Source organism: Lissotriton vulgaris, unplaced genomic scaffold (assembly GCF_964263255.1).
Source record: "Lissotriton vulgaris unplaced genomic scaffold, aLisVul1.2 SCAFFOLD_686, whole genome shotgun sequence".
Taxonomy (NCBI): Eukaryota; Metazoa; Chordata; class Amphibia; order Caudata; family Salamandridae; genus Lissotriton; species Lissotriton vulgaris.
Window position 1 is genome coordinate 145,477 of NW_028249207.1, and position 22,108 is coordinate 167,584.

Genomic DNA, 22,108 nt, shown 5'->3' on the forward strand with positions numbered 1-22,108 from the left:
GTTCCTGCAGAGATGACCTTTTTAACTGGTCCAGATGCCCCTGAAAAGGTATGGCTCCTTTCAAGCCAGGGGGAGAGTTGCTATGAGCAGCAACTGTGGATCCAACCCATTCGGCCCACTGCTAGCTCTACTGCCTCAAAGCTTATCTGACTCTCGCCTAACTCCTCTCCCTCTAACCCCCCTCACCCTCCGCATTGACATCCCCATTGGAAGTGGATGGTCATCCACTTTTTCACCATTTGGAGATGATCATGAAGGATTGCTAGTTGTCTGGCTGACAATAAGGACTACACCCAACACTTTGTGTCCTTCCCTTTTGACCTGCTTTACTTTGGCCAGAAAGTGTCATCAAACACACACTTCAGCTCTGTAGGCAGAAGTCCTTGCTCTCTTGGACAAAAGGGTTATGAAGAGGTACCTGTGGAAGAAAGAGGCACAGAATTCTACTACTTTTACTTGTTGGTCCTTAGAAAATGAGCCTCAGATCTCTAGCTTTTTTTATCATCGCATTCACTGGACATGTCCAAGATGCTCACCTTGAAGGGCTAATGAGTGGCATCTCTAAATCTCCAGGGCATCTATTTCCATCTTCCAATTTTTCCCATTCACAAGAATTACTTGAGATTCAACATGTCACAACACTATCAGTTCAGTTGTGTTATTTTGCATGAAATCTCACCACGTGTTTTCATGTGAGTTGGCTGTTGGGGTGACTTAATAGATGGTGGGAGTCCATGTATTTCCATACCTGGGTGACTGACTGGTGAAAGCAGAGCCCCTGGTGCTGGTCAAGGGACATCTCCGGCATACAATCGCTGATATATGCAACTTGGACTTTTCCATCAACTCCCAACGGTTTTGCCTTGCTTCAAAGCAGTGGTTAACATTTGTAGGTGCAGTGCTGGACGCAACCCCCATGAAGGATTTGTCATGGAGGAGGAAGACCATGGATGTTCAACATAGGATTCCAAGTTATTCTACTGAAATGTACCTCCTTTTCTGCTTGGCTTCATGGACTTGTGCATCCTGTTGGTTCCGCCTGCCAGATGGTGGATGAAGGAGTGTCAGTGGCATCAGTGGCTCTGACATCAGGGGGAACTCCTGGCTCGACTGCAGATCTTCTGTTTGTTCTGCTTGGATCTGCACTGGTAGATGGTGCTCTCCAAGCTGGAGGTGGGTTATGCCTCTGCACGTGCAGGCTACAGAGGTCATGGATGGTTCCTCTCTGGGCTGGGGCACCCACTTTGGCAGCATGAAGGTGTGGGCCTTTGGTCCCTGTCTGAGTATTGTTGTCACATAAGTATCACCATTCACATCCTGTCAGGAAACTCTACAAACATCCATAATATATACAGACAAGGCAGTGCTGTGGGGCGATTCATCTGTTACAGTGGACTCCGCGACAGGGACGTTTCCCGGTTTCTGCCCATCTGCCTGGGTCCCTCAACATGAGGGAGGACACATTTACTCATCTCTCATTGGAGGTCCAAGAGTGGGAACTACACGACAAATTAACAAAAGTGATCATCTCGATATTGGAGTGTCCACATGTGGATCTCTTTGCATTGACGCAGTGCAAGATGTGCCCTTGGTTTTATGCCGTACACTTCCACTGAAGGGTTCCCTGGGGGACAAATTTAGGGTCAACTGGTCTTGGGGAGTGCATATGCATGTTAATGGTTTTTGCTTATGCCAAAAGTTGTGCCAGAGTATTGGGCACAGCTGATCCTGACTGCCCCAGATTGGTCAAGGAGAATCTGTAATGCAGATCTGTTAGCACTTAGCATTCATTCAGCTACTTAGTCCACACAGAACGGACCTGCTATCACACTAGAATGATCATTCCCCTAATGCTGTGACTGCACGCTTGGAGATTGCGAGGTGTCTGCTAGTCATTTTGCCTCCCAGGTGAAGTTGCAGATGCTATCTTTGCTACCAAAAAAAAAAAAGCTAGAAAATCCATTTATGTGGGTCACTGGAACATATTAGTGCAATGGTGTGAACCAGATAGCTAAGAGTGCAGCTTTCTGGCGCCCTCTTTTTTCCCACAGCAGGGTCTAGCAATTGCACATTCAAAAGTTACTTAGCTGCGATGGTGTGTTCATGTGTCTCCCTGATCAGTTGTCGTTTAATCACCATTTGTGGAACGTTAAGAAAAAGTTTTGTTTACTTGTTTCCTACCACTCAGTCTATTGCACTTCAGTGGAATCTGACCCTTATGCTGACTTTTTTTATGGCTTCCCCAGTCGAGCTTATGCTCTGTTGTCCTGGTTGACTTTTTAACTTGAACACTTTTGGTGCTAGTAACAATAACTACAGCTCATAAAATCAAGCCTCCCTGTTCGTCCCCTCTTCTACATTTTTCTACCTGGGCACGTTGGTCCTGCATACCTGCTCAAACTTCCTGCCCAGGAGGTTTCAGCCTTTCATATGGTGCTGTCTATCACTCTGCCATCTTTCTCCCCCTCGCTTATCCCACCACGGAGGAAGGGCGACTCCATAGACTGGATACCTACATCAACCATATTCAACACGACAAAGTGGATGATAAGCTCTTTGTGGGGTTTGCCGAAGGCAAAGCAGCGACCAAATTTACCATTTGGTGATGGGCAACCAAGAAAGACCCACCAGAGGGCATTTGTGCCCCACTACTCGAACCACTGCTTATTGTACTACTCTCACCAAAGAGATTCTGATATCTGACGAGGCCTGGGTGGCTGTGTGTTCATCCCTGCATACATTTGCTTAATGTCATTTCATCACATCGCAAGCTTGCAGTGATGTATACTTTATCAGGGTTGTGCTGCTTGACTACCTTGGTTGATTGGCAGAACTCGCACCGACCTCCCAAATGCTGTTGCTGTCGGATTCATTATAAAGGTGAGGAATTTGCTTAAAGACTTATTCATCAGAAGTAAAAATCTTCTCTTACTTTCTGTAATACTATTCTGGTCGATGCTTAATCTTCCTGCAGATACCCAAGTTACACACCCCCTCCCCTGAAGACCCTTAAGGTATACATACAGAATATTCTATTACTGTTTCTTTTGAAAATGCTGTCTCGGTTTTTTCTCTACGCCTCGCTGTAGCACAGAAGATGATTCAGGAACTGTCGTCGGTATGCGGGTTGGTGCCTCTTACACACTGGTTATGTCTTGATTCACAGTTGGAGACTTGACTGGAGCCGCATAGTTCTAACTGAAAACCTGCTGCTGGGGGAAAGGTTTTCTAGACTAGTCTGATGCCTGGGAAATATTCTTAAGGGAAGAATCGGCAGGAAGATTATGTAGCCATTAAAATATTGTTACTGAAAGTGAGTACATTTTACAGTAGTAGCTCAAGCATTCTTTTTCAGGGTTGATTGTATTAATAAATGTATTTTAATGATTTTTGTCTTTCTCTTTTGTAGGTATGGCGGTTAATTACAAACTTTTTATTCTTTGGCCCTATTGGATTCAACTTTTTTTTTAATATGATTTTCTTGTATCCTTTGTGCAATCAGTAGGATGAAGTATAACCTGCATTGTATTGATACTACATATGAAAACTTGTAGCTGTGTTTCTTTTGTGCACGTGAGCGCAGAACGTGCTGAACTATTCTTACTTCAGTGTTCACACATAGCATCACTGTTGGTAACCTTGTTATACTAAAGGAATAATTTTAAGTCCTTGATTTTAGAGAGACCATTACATCAGTCGACAAACTGGAAGCCAAGTAGAGGGGCATAGATGTCAATAGTACTAACTAGGTACTAATGAGGCCATGCAATTAATGCATTTTAAAGATCTTGCAGCCCAGTTTAAACCAGATTCTCATCTAGGAGCCAGTGCAGGGCTTTGCTGGCTACCGAAATGTGATCCCTATTTATGAGATCATTATTTCAAACTAGGTGGGCTACTTCATTCTGAAACCTCTGCATTAAAATTGAACAATTTTCAAGATGCAATTGCATTTGTTGACACACCGCATACTCAAACACTTTGACCAGGACCAGAAGTTAGAAAGTGACCTGAAAATGGACTAGATAGATAGATCTAAATTGGACTATTTTCCAGAAGGCAACGACTCTGCCTCTATTGATTTGCAATCAGAAATGGACCTCCAGGAAAGAATGCTTAATGAGTTTATGAGAATTGAAACAAACCGAGACAAGCCAATAGTCATTCTGGTGCAGGACCCTCATTGGAGTCCGTGGACTTGATTGACCTAAGCAACCTTTCAGTCATCCTCATTGTGATAGTATGCAATTGGAAGACTGGTGTATGTTCGTTCTACCAAGGGATCTGAACTCCAGTCAGTCAAATAATCTTTATACGGTCAGCAATATGACCATAAAAGCACATATTAAAACCAAATACAAATATACATACATCTTAACTCCCTAACCTAGACAATTTGGGGGTGGGGGTGAAAGAGGGTAGTGACATCTCAGCAGTCACTGTCATTCCTGCCATTATATTCAGCTTTCTTTAAGTAATAATTGGTAAGCAAATCACTTGAGGCCTGAAAGGGAAGAAAATAAATACCCCTGAAGGTGGCATTTGTAGGCAAACCCAAAAATAATTATGGGTAGGCTACATACCTCTGTAACACTAGACTTGTATTTTTCATGAATGCTGGCGAGCTGGCTTATTTGTTTCCTTTTAAGCATTAGAAAATAGACCTTTTTATCCTGTCCTTTTTGGTGTTTACACTGTTTGCTTTCAGATCGCTTATCGTTCCATTTCATGCCTAGAGATCAGGATTATATAACATTGTAGGGTACCCACAAATGTTAGTCAATTTTTGGAAGTTGACAAAGGCTTGGAAAACGAGTCATGAAAGTTGAGACAGTATGAACTTTTTAACAAGGAAATCTTTGTGTGTTCTTGCTAGTCTGAATGATAAACTAGCAATGGCAACGATCAGACCATAGAGTAGATGGTATCAGTGAAACAGGTTTGTATTTCATGGCCCCGGATGTTAGCAGACTGGTTACTAGGTGTTCTGCATTATCAGTTAGGATTGTGCGTGTGGCCGTTTTTTGTGTTGCAACGTTCACAAAGTCCTGCGTAAAATGTTGCATTTTCATATAGTTTGCAAAGTTTTCTTTGCTTCCTGTTAGCCGTGACGAGCTTAACTTTTGCTTCAATTTCCTCCTTTTAATGATTTGGCATAGAATGAGGCACAGATGTGCAAGCAGCATACATCTCCCATCATGGGCCACGCTTCGTTCAGTTCCAGAACCATGAAAATTATCATTTGTGAAAAATAAATGCTTGGGTGAAGGAAACTGTCACTGCCTTATTCTTCATGACTCGAGTAATGTACTCTTGCCTCCTTCCACACATTCTCTTTTTAATTTGTTTTGTCTCTATAATTCCCTCTCTTTTTCCTCTCCATCCCCTACCTTTTCCTCTCTATTCCATCTCATTTTTTCTCTCCATCCCCTTTTTCCTCTCCATTCCCTCGTCATTCCCTCTCTTGCTCCTGTTCAGTCCATCTCTTTTGTCACTTTTTTCTTGCATTTATAAATCTCTCACGCTTGGACCGCTGCACTTTCTATCTTCTCAGCAACCATTTTCTTCTCTCTGTAATGCCTAGTGTGCATCTAGTTTTTCTTTCCACATCCTCTCCACTGTCCACACTCTCTCTTTCCATCAAAGAGCATAAAGGGGAGATGACGGCCACCATGATGAGGGTAAGGAGGGAGTCCACCCCTCATATGATCTGCTATTTCCACCTACTATTCTACCCTAACTTCTACTGTTCTACATCACCATTCCGATGCCTCTCCCTCTGTTATTTAATATTACTCAATCAATTTGTTTTTCTCACCCTCTGTTGTTCATCTTTCCTCTTCCACAACGGTTTTGCCGTTTACCCTGCAATAGTTGCAGCCCGGTGTTTGCTCTAACGGGAAGATGTTATCGCACTGACTATCTTTCGTCCTAGTGTGTGCTCCCCGGCTCCTCAGAAGGGGTGAATTGGTCAGATGTTGCCCAGCACCCCTTTCTGGACCGCCTTGGAATAGACTGATGTGCAATGGAGCCGAACAGGTTGAGGTCAGCTGGTGTCTAAGCACCCTTCAGGTGCTACTCCTTGGGAAAGGAGTAAGCAGTCAGACCGGCCTGCTGGGTGCTTATCCTGGTGTTACTATGCAGGGCCACGCAGGGTTTAGGATGCTTATCTGCGACTGTAGAAAAACATTCCTCCCAGACCAGTGCAGGGCAACATCTGTGGGTCCTGGTCTCCTCTTGTCCTAAACCTGAGCCCCCTCCCTACCAACTCCCAAAACCTACCCGCAGGATCCGGGCAGACTGAAGTGTCTCCTTTGTCTCTGGTGATCTTATTGGTACCACCACAGGTTGATCCAACCTGCATCTGTTGGTGAACTTCTCATTTGTGACCATACTGAAACATCTTAGGGTCCATCTTGGTGAGTAGCTGCATGGCATCTCCATTGATATCCCTCCCCAAATCAGCGGTTTAAAATAGTCCGGTTCAGAAGGGTACCTGTACCACTCGGGTGTGCAGTGTCAGCTGAGGAAATTAAAGGAGCGGTGTGGGAGAGCTATCCAAAAGTGAGTGAAATGTGTGCACTCTTCACTTATCTAAGGGAGCAGCTTGGAGGTTGTTGGTCCTGGTTAGAGATCCGGAACCGAAGTCCCTGAACAATAACACACGGAGCTGACCACTAACATGTGAAAGAAATGGATTAAAGGAGGCTGATGTTCAATGGGTGCTATTACATGTATTAAAGTTAAATCGTAAATGACTAAGATGGTTTGCCTAAAGAAAGCAATGCAAAAAGACATAAAATACTCTCCTTTAAGCGAGATTGGTTTTCAGAGCTTTTACAGCTTTATTGGTCAATGATGCCTCTGGGGATGATGACCCCTCGCTGCTGGCTGGAAGGAGTACTTCTGATAAAGACTTGTGATGCCGAAGAGCATTTTGACACATATATCTCCATTTACGCGTCATTCTCACCTGTTTCAAATTCCATGTAACTGTTACGGGGTTCATGTTGGCACACCCAGATTAACAACCGCTCCAGGGTCCAGTCACACTGATTTCACATTCCGAACCAGAGAATGATGATAACATCGAACCCAGTTATTCCAGAATTTGAGAGAACGTAATTATTCTCCTCCCCTCCCCCCCCCCCCCCCCCCACTCTTAGTGTCCCTGTTCCCTTTTCTCTTCCCCCTCATAAGGCCACCCTCAATTTCCATCCTTAGGAGTTTGGTAAATTGAGCACTATCACAGTGGGAAATTGTAAATCTTGTTTTTTACAGAGCAGCAAATGGTCAAAGTGTGGCATGAAGTGCTACATGAACATGAACGCTTAATGTATAGCACATTAAGCATATACTGACTGTTTAACAGCGTTGCAAACTTCAGGTGTCACTATTACATCTTATAATCGATAAACACACACCTGACGCAAACCCCACATTTAAAAGACACTATTTACTAAAGACGAACAGTGGTGGGATTCTCTGTAAAACCGCTCTTTCACTGAACTGCTGTGCACACACAGAAGTGTGTAGTGTGGCATTACTCAACATTGTAAGAGGAGGACATTGCGCTCTGGGAAGGCAATCAATTTGAGGACTGTCTCAGATGCAATAACCAGGAAGCTATTTATGGCAGTATGTATGCAAAAAATGACTACTGAAGTGTGAATGGTTTTCATTCCATACCTCCAAACTGACCCAGTTCATCTTCCTCTTTTGATCAGTGAAGAACTCAAGTTTTAAAGACAGTCCTGTGCATAAAGAGGAAAGTGTTTGCTGGCGCTAAGGCAGCAATCTAACCTGGTGCAGTGGCGCAAAAATTCCTCATCCACATCATTTCTCACAAGTGAGGGGCACGGTATTGAGAACAGCGACATGGTCCCTCTGCAACATGCCTCGGAGTGCTCTCACACATGAACTGTGGTGCACAGCATGGACGGTGGGGCTCAATTGCAAATCAATTTGCCTTTATGTTGCTTTGTGGAAGACACATGTAATTGGCCTTTGAGTTTCAGACCTGTACACCCAATGAAACTGTCATGGAATATTATGAAACCTAAATTGAGTGGATGTGTATATTTGTGCAAGTAGCTGAGACTGATCAGGCGCAGTTCATGCCCCAATATTTGCAAGCCTGGTATGAGGAAAGCACTGACTGCTTCGTCACAAAGATGGGCACTTTGATGGGTGCTTGATTAGAGCTGGGAAGAAGCCTCCAATGAGGGATTGATGGCTGCTGGATAAAAGCTGGGAAGAATCCTCCAATGCCCCAGCATACTGGGAACTCCCTTTATATTCCAACTTGCCATTTCAATGCTGTAGACATTTAAGAGATGAGGAGAGTTGGTGCAGTGTGTCATGGCAGAAAGGACTGCTGAATTCCAGAAGTAGTTTGTTGACAATTAGAATCTTTGGCCAGCCGAAGTAGAGATGAAGTTTTAATGAAAAGCTGAGTATTTACATATTTGTAGTATTCATATTTGAGGGGATTTCCTGTAAGTGGAAATATCTAGTAGCCAGCTGGGCTCTGTAGGTTCAACTGTGCCCCCTTCTCATTGTTGATTAGCAGTTCTCTCTGAGTGTCAGTTTGTAAACTGGATTAACGCAGGCAAATATCTGTCTTAATCAAACGTAATTGTGTGTGTTACAGTGAGGAACAAAACATGTTTGTTTGAGACACTTGCCTATCCAAATTCAACCACAAGCCTGGGGTAAAAACATGTTGCTGCAGTTGTAGAATCATATCAAATAGTTTAGCATGAAACATGAAAACTTATAGTTTTCAGTATTTTGTGACGAACGTCAGTTTGTCTTGAAACATTGCTTTGGCAGTTCTATTAACTGAAATATGAAGTTTGTTGCAGTTTTGTTTATTTCATTACATCGTGTACGTTTGAAGTGAAATACCAATGTCATTTTTTCGTCCTTATTTGTTGCTTAAAACCTAATCTGACCAGTAATGAAATACTGTTGGTCAAGACGTCTTAACTGGCTAACTGGCTATTGCACTGTATTTCAGGTATTCAAACATTGCTGCTCTGTGGAGTGCACGTGTTAGTTCCACTTAGGATTTGTGGACACCAAACAAGCTCTCAGAAGATGCATGACCGCAAAATGAACCCTGTGAATAAAATATATTGTAACATGCTGATGGAACATTAGGGATGTGATTTGAAGTTTAACGAAACACTTAAATAGCATCAAAATGTTGTTGCTTTCCCGTTTCTGTTCAGTAAACTTCATGACTAACTCTGAGATTTTCTTTTTTACACCTCCTTTTGATTTTCTTTGTTCCAAAATCTATGCATTATTCCTTTTCAAAGGCAAGGGCATTTCATCAGTGTGACTGTGGTTCCATTTCTCTGAACAATTTGCCCTTTTTGCTTCTAAAACATAACATACAGCGTGGCACCTCAAACTCTCAAGCTCCTCAAACTCTCAAGCTGTGGTCAAAAGCTATGCATCCGTACAAAGAAATGTAGTTGTGATACTGCTGATGTCAGTGTGTTCATTACCTGCTCTAATACAAAGTCATGTTTAAAATAGTCTACTATCCAATCCCACTCCTTCAGAGTGAGAGGGACCCAATCACTACTTCTGTCTGGCATTTAAAGCCCTTTTGATTTTTACCTGCTTGCCAAAGTGAGCATGATATTCTTCTCCAGATGCTGTGGAGAATAGAGAGGAAATCCTTTATTTGCATATAAGCTACAAAGCCCGCAACTTCAGCCATCTGCGCTGCACAAAATGCGATATACGGAATACTACTAGTATTTGCTCTTCCTGAAACGTGATTGTGAACTTCCTGTTCAAAAATATTGATTGTTTCCTGAACTAGTTTTCCTTCAGATATCGATACTGTCGAATGCTGGAAGAAGGCTCTTTCCGAAGTCGGACGGCAGATTTTGTATTTATGTTTCTTTTTGGTGGACTTTTAATGACTGTATCCTTTTGGAATGTTTTCTTAAAATTAGAATGCCTCCAGAGCAAAAAAATGGCTTCAAAATATTTGTATTGCACAGGTTGTATGTATTTTTGTTTTACAGAAAAAGCCTACAAGTGTTGCATAATAATTCAGAAACAAATGCTTTGTATGCTAATTGCATTTATATAGTGCTTACTATCCTCGACGAGGCGTTAAATTGCTTTTAGGCGGGTTGCACGCTCCTCCGGAATACGAAAAGGATTAGTGGTGAATTAGTATAGGGAAACAAAAATACATTTTGAGCAGTGGAAATTTGAATGTTAGTTGGACTGAAAAGGATAATGGAGGGATAGAAGAAGGAAGAGTCTAGAAAATGTTTATTGGGAGAACATAGTAGTAGGAGGAGGTTTGGGATAAGTAAAGGAGAGAGGGAGGAAGGGTCTCTAGAACTGGATTAGGGAGATTATAGTAGTAAAATGAGGTCTCGAATGAGTCTTAAGGAGGGAAAATGATGTTTGGGGAGATGCAAGGAGGGATAGAGGAGGGGAGAGTCTAAAAAGAGTTATTTTGAAGATCACAGGGGTAGAATGAGGTTTGGGATGAGTAATAGAGTGGAGGAAGAGAATATATTGAGAGGTATAGAGTGAAACAGGGTAGTGCATTTGAGAGACGCAATTTCTGTATTTGTTTAATTTTTTTTACAGTATGAGTAAAGTCATAAATATATATAGATAAGTACATGGAGGTGTAAATCTAAAAGAAAGGTAATATATCCAGATTTAAGTTGAGCTAATTTATTTGTTTTTTCCTTTGAAATAATTCAATAGTGAAACAATTCTAGCTAAATATTATAATAAACATTTACTTGTCGTGATAGAAAAAATAAACAGAGAACCATAAACATCCAATCAAATGACCTGCATAAAAACTATGCAGTGACCTATAAACATGTTGCGCATAGAATCTAACTATTAAGTAATATATGTACATTTGTTAATCAGGCCTAAATATCTATATATATTTCTAAACATAATCATCATGCATATTTATACAAAGAAATAAACCTATTTATATACATACATACATATAATTAAATCAAATGTTTATATGCACATTTGTACACATATACTGAACATTTGTGTTCGAGTATGGTAGTTATGTAGGGAAGAGCCAACTCTTGAATAGTCTTCTGGAGATAAGATAGTTGTCCGATGATCTTATGCTTGGAGGTAGTGAGTTCCATAGCTTGGCTGCCTAAGTCTTTTTTCTTGTATATAAAAAATCTGTGTGGCTTGGGTTGGAGACTTAGGACTTTCCCTGACAGATTTGCGTTAATATTATTGATTCCTGTGATATTAGGCCGTTTTTTTCTTTTAACTAAGCAAAAAGTCAGACTCCAATAAAGTTGCACTTTTTCACATACCTTGGTTGCGTGGTCAGACTTTGGACTGCTGGAGGATGTACTTGTATGAGCTTCTTGATTGATATACTAAAGGATCTCTTTTATTGGCTCCGTTACATTACTGAGAAGCTTTTACTTCGCTGTGATCACATAAATTCACATTTGCTTTTGTTCATACTAATTATGTGGCAAAAATAGTGCCAAGGGGCATCAGTTAGTATTATTTTATGTACTTTAAGATATTTTCTTTTGTTTCTCGTGCTACAGTACTCCGGCACACATAAACTGTAACAATATGGGGCCAATTGCAAGCTCGATCGGAAAGCCTCCGACCAAGATCATTGGTTTCACTTCCAACTGCCTTATTACAATTTAGGTGGATGGAAGTGAAACCGGACAGTCATTCCCGCTTGATTCCAACAAGCTCGGAGCAGCCCGTCGACCAGTCGGAGACTGACCCGTAATCCATATGAGCTGCGTTTTATGGCACCCAGATTACGATGCTCTGTTCCTGGCAGGCTTTCCGTGCAGGGATTTCTGACTTGGAAAGCCTGTCGGAAAGCGAGTTTGAGGGCCCCTAGCAGGGCCCCCTTAACCTCATGGGTGCTGCTGACAAGCTCAGCTCGTCACGGCCGTTGGAACGTTCGCAAGCGGGGCTAATTTCCCCGCTGTGCTGAACGTTCCAAAAACGGGTGCGGCCGTGACGAGCTGAGCTCGTCATGAGGACAGCTCCGCTGTACTCCATGACGAGCTGAGCTCGTCACCAGCATGTGGGCGCTGCGCGCGGCCGCCCCCCCCCCCCCCCGCAGCGAAGGGGTTAAAACCAGAGGCCTACAGTTGGTGACCAAGGGGGTACCTATGTTGCCCCCTGTTAATCCTTGTACCATGTGGCTGGCATCACAAGGTGCAGGGATGAACACAAACGTCCTTCTGTATGGGAGCTTGTGCTGCAGCCAACCACAGCACAAGCTCCCATACAGAAAAGGAAGCTTGCAACCGCACCATATAAGGTTGTATTGTAATTCAGAGGTCAGGACCCATATCAGCGACGGCATCCGCCCGACATCATAATAAGCCCCTAAATGTAAATATTGGTACACTCAGACATGATTTATTCACTAGATTGATATTAATTTAGCTTACAACAAAACATAATAAAACTTTCAAACTTAGTCCCTGGTGGCACTAAACCCAAGTATTTATATAATATGCTTCTGTCTCTGTGTTGAACCAAATACTGTCATTGTAAAGTTTATTAATTGCCATAATTCTATCTCCTGCTCAGTCAGTTCTTATTCTTCATATGCAATCGCTTTTTTCTTGCAGACCCAAAGTGTATGTAGCAAAGTCTGAAAACAGCATAAACACATTAATAAATGAATTGGGGAGGAGCATTTTTAAATCTTTTGGACACTCCATTCTAAGATGTGTCCCTTTTGTACCAATTGTAGGTTGCCAGCATGGTTCTCTGCAAGACCTATTGCTTCCAAGACCTAAAGAGTGGGCTTTTAGTCAGCCCTCGTCAAACATTGACTTATTCTGACCAGCCTCATTCAGCCATTGGGTTGAGACCTTGTCAATCACATCTTAGATCAGCCCAGAGGAATATTCTTCTCTTTTCTTAATGCTATCCGTCTCATACATCATTCTGCCTGATGGCCCTCTTGTATTGATGAGGGACCTTTTTAAGGTTTAAAAAATGTTAGTTTTCTCATCAATGCATTGCATACAAGAAGCACATTTTTTTATTTTTTTTACTACAAGATGCATTTTTAAAATGTTTTTTTATGGCTTCAGTGCAAACTCGACCTCACATGGCCTCCAAAGTTTGTTTATCACATCAGGCGGTCAATAAAAGCCAACGAATAGGGATATTTGCAAGATGTTCACATGTTAGTATACATGATAATATGTGGTCACTGAAGTGGAAGGTACTACCCTAAAGACCGATATGACTCTGTGGATAGCCACCATAAAGAAGATGAAGCATTCTTGTAATCTCTTGGACTAATTGTGTTGCGGAGAATTTTGGCCTGAAGTAAAAACAAAATATAAAAATTAGTAAAATTGCATTTCCCTTTCCATGGAGAACTTAACTTAAATCGTATTATTGCAAGATTCATGCCACTGTAACTTAAGTTTGTAAGAACTTTTGTTATTGTTATGAAATATTCTTTAACTGTTTCCATCAGATTTTTGGTTTGTTTGTTAGTTTAGTTTTCTTGGGCCAAGCTTTTACAATAATGCTGGTCTATGTTTGGAGCCGAAGGAATCCTTACGTTCGTATGAACTTCTTTGGCCTTCTCAACTTCCAGGCCCCGTTCCTGCCTTGGGTGCTTATGGGCTTTTCTTTGCTACTGGGAAATTCTGTAATTGTGGATCTTCTGGGTAAGAAATTAAATTTGTTTTGCCATTACATTTAATTCCATGTAAAAACTATGTATTTTGAATTGTGTTTCTGGTGTATACTTTAACACTTGAACGTCTTCCTGAAATCACCTGAGGAAAATTGCCATTCAAAACTGAGTATTTTTAATCTTTTGCAAATGTAAGACGTTACTGGATTGCATTTCCTGTATTTGAGCATTTCTTCCTTTAGTTGATTATTGTATATTTTGTTACAAACTGATTATTTGCCTCTTTTTTAATGTGCTTTTATGTTTACTTTACTTAAATCTGTGCAGATCCCATTCCAGACTGTGGTTGTGACTTGCTCTTCACTGTCAGCAGCCCATCTCTCAGTGTTCTGATTTGCCCATCCCTCTTTTTCTAGACATAGGGCTCTGTAAAGATAGATCATAATGTTTCTTCCCTGGGCCACACCAAGCAACACTTCCATAGCGTGTGAGGGTTCTTGGGAAATGTTTCCCAGATTCACTGATCAAGATGGGCAAATTGTAAATGTATTTTGCTCTTCCTCAGACGTGATGACAGTCCTCCACTTTCGGACATCTTCCCTCCCTTAACAGGTCTTCCCACGTACCCGGTTTTGTTAATGAACCTTATGCTCCAAAAGATCAATTCTGCCTCAAATGTAGGCTGCTTCTGTACTACTTTATCCACCCTCTCACATTCCTGCACAACCTGCCACACAATATAGGCGTGTCTTCCAGCATTTACCTCCTCATCATTAAGAAATCTTGAAGCAAGTTCTGCCCATTTAATTCTTGCAGCAAACTCCTATCCCAATTGCCGTCTTCCCCAAACCTTTGGACCGCATCTTATGTGATCACTTAGTATAATTCTGTGCCTGTGTAAGCCAATTCACCCTTGTCCCTTGGCAGCTTCAGGGTTTCGAGCTTAACTCTGCTCTGTTTTCCCAGCCCAAGCAGCGACACCATAAGCTTTTCAGTCCCTTAAATGTATGTAGCGTCATGGACATAATTGATCTCTGTGAACCGTGGAGACAGTACGGGAGAAACGCTGTCTTCACCAGTATGACAGTAACAGATATTGTCAATGGTAACATATTTAATAAGTCCTCCTACGTCCTCAACCCCTCTACTTGTCCAACATTCAGGCAAAAGCATGCATCCATATATATATTTTTAAACGTTTTTTATTAATTTTAACTGACATTCAGGTATAAATTCAACAGGAGTGTGACACATATCAATGTAATATGCTTCTACTGGTTTACATAACATGCACCAATGTCCTCCCTCCAGACTGTCCTTTAATCACAAGTAAGACACTTAGTTGTTTAGATTCGTTTCTAATATGTAGCCCTAATGAGATGATTGTGCCTGCTGTTTGTACATAGTCTTGCATCATAAACTTATCAATATATAATTAGTTCAATCTCATCTGGTACACCAGAAAGACTTCATGCTTGCATCCATGTAACCTGAGCCCCCAGGTATCAAAATGTTTCCATTACTCTATGAAACTCCATCTCAATGAGGTACACCCTGTCCATCCATGTCAGGCGTGCTAGAGGGGGATAAACTTGATTTCTCCCAGTTAGTGCAAAGTCCCAATATTTCCTCAAAGGCATCAAACTTTGTTAATACGGTGGACACCAATTTGGCACGGTCTCAGATGAAGCAGTCTGTCATCTGCATACAAAATTTGTGCTATTGATCCCACTTTGATGCTCAAGTCGATGAACATGTTTCTCTGCCCATATACCAAAAGGCCTGCTGCCAGTGCAATCCGCATCTGCAACCGGGGACATCCTTGTCTAATTTCCCTTTGGCTTTTTCAGCTGTCCCATACTATGCCGCCTGTTTTAACTTTCGTATTTGGAAAAGAGTATAATAATTTCCCCTAGTTACCGTAAATTGCCCCAACAGATGCCTATTCCACTGAGTCAAAGGCCTCTCAGGCCAACACACTGTTCCCCTGATCTCTCATGGCTGTGCATAATATTTGTGGGACGCAGGGTACTCAATTGTGGGACAAACCCACACTGATCATCATGAATCAAAGTCCTGATGACTGTCACCAGCTGAATAAATTCAATATTTATAATGGAATCGGAGCAATGAAACTAGATAGCATTGGGTCTCTGTCAGGCTTCAGGAACAGTTCTCTCCCTCATTCTAGGTGGTAGGTTCCCCACCTCGTTTGCCTCCTGATACACTTTCAGAAGTTGATCCAATAGTCTCTTGCCAGATTCCTGGTAATATTTAGTTGGAAAGCAGCTGCATTCTGGCGACCATCTAAATATCCACCAACGTCTGCTTGCATTATGCTAGTATATGAGCATGTACCCGCTCAAAGTACATCCTACATAACTTAAATGCATTTTTAACCTACTAAATCTATCTGTATAGCTTTTCCCTGTTGATCAGCCCAGACAAGAGTCTCCTTGGTTTGTTTCCGTCCCCTTGGAAGCCCTGCTGATACTGCTTCTTGTGAATTTGTCTGACGTGTTCCCGGCATTTCCTTATCACTTCTGCTTCCTGTTTCTGCAAATACGTTTCTTGCTTAGTAAAATCTGTTGTAGCAGAAGCCTAGCACCATGCGCATTAGTCGAGCATTCGCCTCGGAGCACAATTTGAATGCCTCCCATTCATTAGCCCTGACCCTTGCAGTTCATGACAAAGTGCCGGTCTATAAGTCCTATAACTCTCCCACAAAGACTGGATCTAACAGCAATTCCACCTTAACTCGCCAGATAGGTATTCTCAGCCTACAATTTGCCATTGTGTACTGTACTTCCAAGGATGAGTGATCCTACAAACATCTGAGCAGGTACATGTCCGCTATGAAAGAAGATGCACACAAAAGGGGGCTGAGAGTAGGTTTAAGGACCTGCGAGGGCGAACTCCCTACTCGTAATACCATCACAAAAAGAGCTCACAGGTCCAGAACGTCAGTCTGAGGGGCATGTGAAATGTGACAGCCACGCTAAAGGAGGGTGTTCCCTTTTAAGGACAGTTCCCCTCACACACCAAGGGTGTCCTGCTTCATCATTGGGGTGCCTCCGCACGTTGAGAGCCTAGTATCAATGCGGGCTAAAAACCACTCCCTGCGAGGGAGGAGCACAGGAATTTTATATGGAAGACTGAGTTACTCTAAAACCCTATGCGAGCGTAGTGTGTGGTGGAAGGAGTGCAGTGCTGGAGGGAATTGTGAGTCAAAACGCTACGAGGCTAACCTACTTAGTCATTCAATCCACATTTTCACCAGCGCACAGCTACAGTATATCCCTAAGTTATGTTATTCCTATGCTTTTGTGTCAGGCATTCTTAGCTCTCACTGTGACCAAAAGAAGCCACCTTTGACTGTGTTGGAACTACATGTCTCTGTCGGGATCCCACCAAGCCGAAATGTTTTCAGTGGTCTACCCTCACTCTCTGTCATGGGATATAACTTTCAGTCCCACGCGGTTGAAAGGCTAATTTCTGTAGTTGACCTGTGAGACGAACTAGTACTCTCCAATCCAATGCTTCACACAAGTTCAGACCTCTAGACTGCTGCAGGCAGTTATCCCAACACAGTGGCAGTCTTTCACCATTCTGCTGTTTGAGACATTTTGCTCCTCAACACTCTAGTGCCTCCCTCATGTAGGCCTTTAGTTTGTTGCAGATGATTACCCCAGCCCAGCGGTTGTCTAATCCTTTCAAGAAGATAGTAAGCACCTCGTAATTTCGTTTTGCAGTGGAGTGTTCCTCTGCTGGCAACTTGTTTAATGAGGCAGAGCATCCTTTTGCCGATTCTCTCCTGCCAGTGTTCTGCAGCTCTGCACCAGAATCTCAGCCTCTACACCAGGGCGTAGAATCGAAGAGCAGCAACCTCTTCTCTAGATGCAAGTCCAATCTAATATGGCTCCTCCGGTATTTTGGGGCCCTCTCAATATGGCGTTGACCACACCAGACTCTCGGGCCTTGCCTAGGCCAAGGTCTTCGTCTTGGCTGCTGCAACCAAATGCCTTTCACACAGCACTGCCCTCTATAACCATTGACCACCTCATCCTTCCTGCTAGCAGAGATCTGTCCACCCTCCGATAATGCTCAGCTGGCTCGTTTTCTGGCTGAATATTTAAGGTAAAATATCACTACACTGAAACAATACAGTGTTCTGTGCAGCTGCGGGTCTAGCAGATTCAAGACAAGGTGTGAGATTGCATGCAAGTAGACCACCATCTTGCTCAACCACGCTTGTTTTTTTTCCTTCCAATTATTCAAGGAATTAGCCATGTTTCTTCCCTTTGAGGGTGGTTCTGTTTGTGTTTTAAAAAGTATCCTTTATGTTTTAGCATATTTTGTTCAAGTCTTTCTTGCTGAAATGTGTTAGTGGTTTATGTGTACCAAATGAATGTTTTTCACACGCCTAGGTTAACAGCAACATCTTTTTTGATTTTTAGGAATTGCAGTTGGTCACATCTATTATTTCCTGGAGGACGTATTTCCCTTTCAGCCTGGTGGAGGAAGAATCCTGAAAACGCCAAGTTTTTTGTGAGGACTTTTTATTTTGGATGATAATAAATATCATAAGGCTCTCAGATTCACATATTGTCACCCACAAATATTTAATCTTTAAAACCAAAATGGAAATGTAATGGAAAAAGTTATAATTAAGACTCCTGTTTCAGACGTTCATATCAGTATTATCCCACTGATGGTGCGCAGACCACCCATTGGCAATGAGTGGATTATGGCTATCAGCTTTCTGAAGTCGGCAATATTGTTGCCCCTTTATTGCAGAATGTCAGTGGCCATTGGCACTATTGACTATATAATGTACTGTGGTGTCTGCTGAAACTGGTAAAGTTTGTGACGGAGGGGCCTTCTCTTTCTTTACATAACCCTGTAACTGGCTATGAATTCCTATGCCACTTTCCCAGTTAGAATGCAATATTGTTTATCCTCCCAATGCTGAATAAACATCTGTTATTCAGCTCCTTGATACCTTTGGGCGATAAGTGCGCTTTACAAATACACGTTATGTTATAATGCCACTGTGAGGGGTGAGGAGTGAGTATTCAGGAGAATATTTTGGGTCCGTTTTTAGGTTTCGCTGCTCCTCCAGAGAAATCTGTAGTTTCTAGTATGGGTGACTTGAACACGCCCCTCTGCTTCATTGGCTAGCTCCATAAATGGAGGCTAGCCATTGGAACAGAGAGGCGTCCGTCAATGCCGGACCAGACACGGGGGCGTTCCCGAGATTCTTTGGCTTTGGCGACGTCACGCGACGCCGGGAACGCCCCCGAGTCTGGTCCGGCCGGGCCGTGCTTGCTGCTGTCCTGCCTTGTGTCCCTCCTCCTGCCGTCCCCACGTTTCCCGCCTCCCTCCCGACGTCCGTGTCGTTTCCCGCCCCCCTCGTCCTCTCCCGCCCGCCCCCCTCGTCCTCTCCCGCCCCCCCCGTGTCCTCACAAATAGTGGTATCCCGTCCCGCCCGGGGGTCAACCGGCAGCTGCTCGGCACCTTGGCCGAGGCACGAAGGGGCTGCGACCGCATTGGTGGCTTTTCGGAGGCTCGTCGGCAGAGGCGCGCTCTGATTGGCCGCTGCAGTGGGCCTGTCCCCGTGAGCTGCGCCGCCGTTGGTTGGAGCCTTGCCGCGTCATCAGGATCTGCCCCGGGAGCCGCGCTGTGAGTGGCTGACTCCGGGGGAACCCTCGACGTCAGCGGAGGCCAGTGGGAGCTGCGACGGGGGCCGTGCCAGAAGCTGGGGGAGATCGCCTTCCACCCCGCACCCGGTATTGACACCGGCTGAAGAGAGGAAGCGCTGGGGGGCTGTGCGCTCGCTCGCCTGCACATTAAATTTAAAGGTTGAGTATCAGCACTTCTCAGAAAGGGTGCAATGCTTTTAGTGAAAGAGTACGGGTACTTCTCAGGTGCTATGAGATGTCGAGTATCCCTGCACTTTTGTATTACTTTTAAAGCACTGGCTCACGTCCCTTCCCACTATCTACCTTGTTTTTATTATTTCATTGCACGGCCCGACCACACGGCCAATGCTTTTCCTGTCTCGTCCTCTCATCCCTCTCGCTAATCAGGTTTCTTTTCCTCTTGTCTCACGAGCCATATGAAAGTTCCACAGAACACTCCAGACATTTCCGCAGTCCTAGCCTTGTACTCTACAGATGTTATCAGGTTCTATATTTTTATCCACTGATTAAACAGCTGTTTTCATAACACAAAGTGGTTCCGTTCTGCCCGCTACTAGCGAAACGCAGTGTGCCGTACCCACACACCAACGAGGCACGCTCTTACAAATCCCTCATTTATCTCTAAGACTTACGTTAGGAATACGAACAACTAGACCGAAAGCCCTGGGTGAGTCAACGCTCGGAATAGGACCGACTATGTTTAGTCATGCTGCAGAATCTCGGAAACATTACATAATTACCAACATTATGTCAAAAATTACAATTACTGCTATGTCGTAATTGAGCCCACTCAGTACCGCAGTAGCTGACATGAAAATCACACTCCCGAATACAACCACCCGGGGCGGGGTCAGTCAAGCTGCCTTGCAATAGGGGCATCAACCTCGGCACACGCTTACTCTCGCCCTCCGCGAGCCTGACTACACAGTTTACAATGAACATGGAGGAAGACGGGGAGATAAACGTTTTGCGCCACAAATGGCCCCATACCATGTGGGTGAATTAAGCCATTACTGGCCTCTCAGATTGTAAATGAAACCAGAACCTATAGCCCCCCTTGGCCTCAGAGTGTCTGTCCCTTAACCCCAACAGGCACACCCAGTGGACCGCACCGTTTGCTACCTCTTGTATTTTGTTTGCCCACAATTGTCATTTTTGCCTCATGTAACTTAACGTTTGCTTTTGTAATTTGTTCACTTGTAGTGTTCTTCTCATGCATCAGTTCTGTTCCTATTGTGAAGCGCTCTGACACCTTTGGGTAAAGTCTGCGCTATATAAAAACGCATAAAATAAATAAAAATCCAAGAGGTTTACTCCACACAGTCTATATGAAAAACGGTAGTTTGTTTTAGTTTTAGTATGGCAACCATTCGTATGTCTAAAATGTGACAGTCACTCATTTTCTTTTATGGATTAATTTCGGATAGGAGAGAGCTTTAAAAATATCTTGGCGTTCAGTGATGCATTTTAAAGAACACCGAATGTCAGTCATAACCGCAAAACATAGTGCTTTAAGCTGATATATTTGTGTATGAAGTCAATCAATGGTATGCTACTGCCCACAAGGATACCCATTTCAAAAGTTTATATAGCTCGAGGGTAACTGTCACCAAGAACATTTCCAACGCCTCAACAAGACTGATGTGCAACATGACCTGTAGATAATCAGTTTGAATGCCGATAGCTCATTGTTTAATCCCACTGAGGCCGATAGTGACCTCGCCAAATTTTTTAAAGTAAATAGTTATGCCTCGGTTTAGAAACAATGCATCTACAATACTTACTTGTTTAATCTTTTGTTCACAAATATTGTCCTTGCGGTGCCTAGTTTATTCTGCTGGTCTGTGGTGAGTGTTCCCTGCACTCTGCCCGTTCCATGAAACCTCGCTGCGTCATGTTACCCCCGAGCTTCTCGCCTCTCGCCCCTCCCCCACACTACCATCACGCAGCCTAGCAGTGTGCCATGCAGGTAGAGTTGCTAGTTTCTCCTTCTGTCAGCACAGAAAAAAATGTATATCTGAAAAGATGGTGGGCGTACCTCTATGACCCACTGATAGTAACAACGATTGAAATGAAACTGAAATGCGCAGCTCACAATGGGGCACGGGGGCAGCTCGCTGGGCGCTGCAGCGGGTCCCCGCGGAGCTATGTGGGTGGCTTGAAGTGCTCTTTTGGAATTACAGGTGACCCGGCCCCGCCTCCATCTTGTGAGGGTACATTTAGCTATACACCTACCGCCACCCTGTCGGGCTTCAATATTGCAGTTTCCCGGGCATACACAGAGCTCCAAGGTCGGCGCATTAACCCACCCTACAATTTTACTAGAATTGGAACCTTTAAACCAACCGGCTCGCACAGAGCTCTGCAGTCGGCGAATTAACCTACCGAGATTGGAACAGGCGATCCGCTGAGTACACGTAGAACTCCATTGCCTCACCGCGCTCTCTTAGGGGGACCTAGAACTAACCCACACACGCGTTCCTGCAGATCGTGAAGTAACTGTTAAGAGGAGGGGCAGGCTCCCCAAACGTAGCCTCCAGGAATCAAAGTCTTTTGCACCCGAGCTCCACGGTTGAACCGCTGCAGCCTCTTTTGGGTGGCCGTAGTCACCTTCTCTACCCTCCTCCTGGGGCACTATTACACCGCAGAGGACCGCCGACCTCAAAGTTGGGGAACCAGGTTCAAGTCTCGGTGGGGACGCTAAACATCCTGTAATTGT

General features: G+C 43.6%; 1 protein-coding gene across 1 annotated transcript in view; it reads left to right on the top strand.

Annotated features, from left to right (window-relative positions):
* DERL2 (derlin 2) overlaps positions 1–22,108 on the top strand; it is a 54,640-nt gene that overhangs the window by 24,094 nt on the left and 8,438 nt on the right. The window contains exons 3-6 of the mRNA XM_086950278.1: positions 3,410–3,483; positions 9,853–9,946; positions 13,523–13,718; positions 18,145–18,235. Coding sequence (XP_086806404.1) covers positions 3,410–3,483; positions 9,853–9,946; positions 13,523–13,718; positions 18,145–18,235 — 455 coding nt within the window. The remainder of the gene's footprint in view (positions 1–3,409; positions 3,484–9,852; positions 9,947–13,522; positions 13,719–18,144; positions 18,236–22,108) is intronic.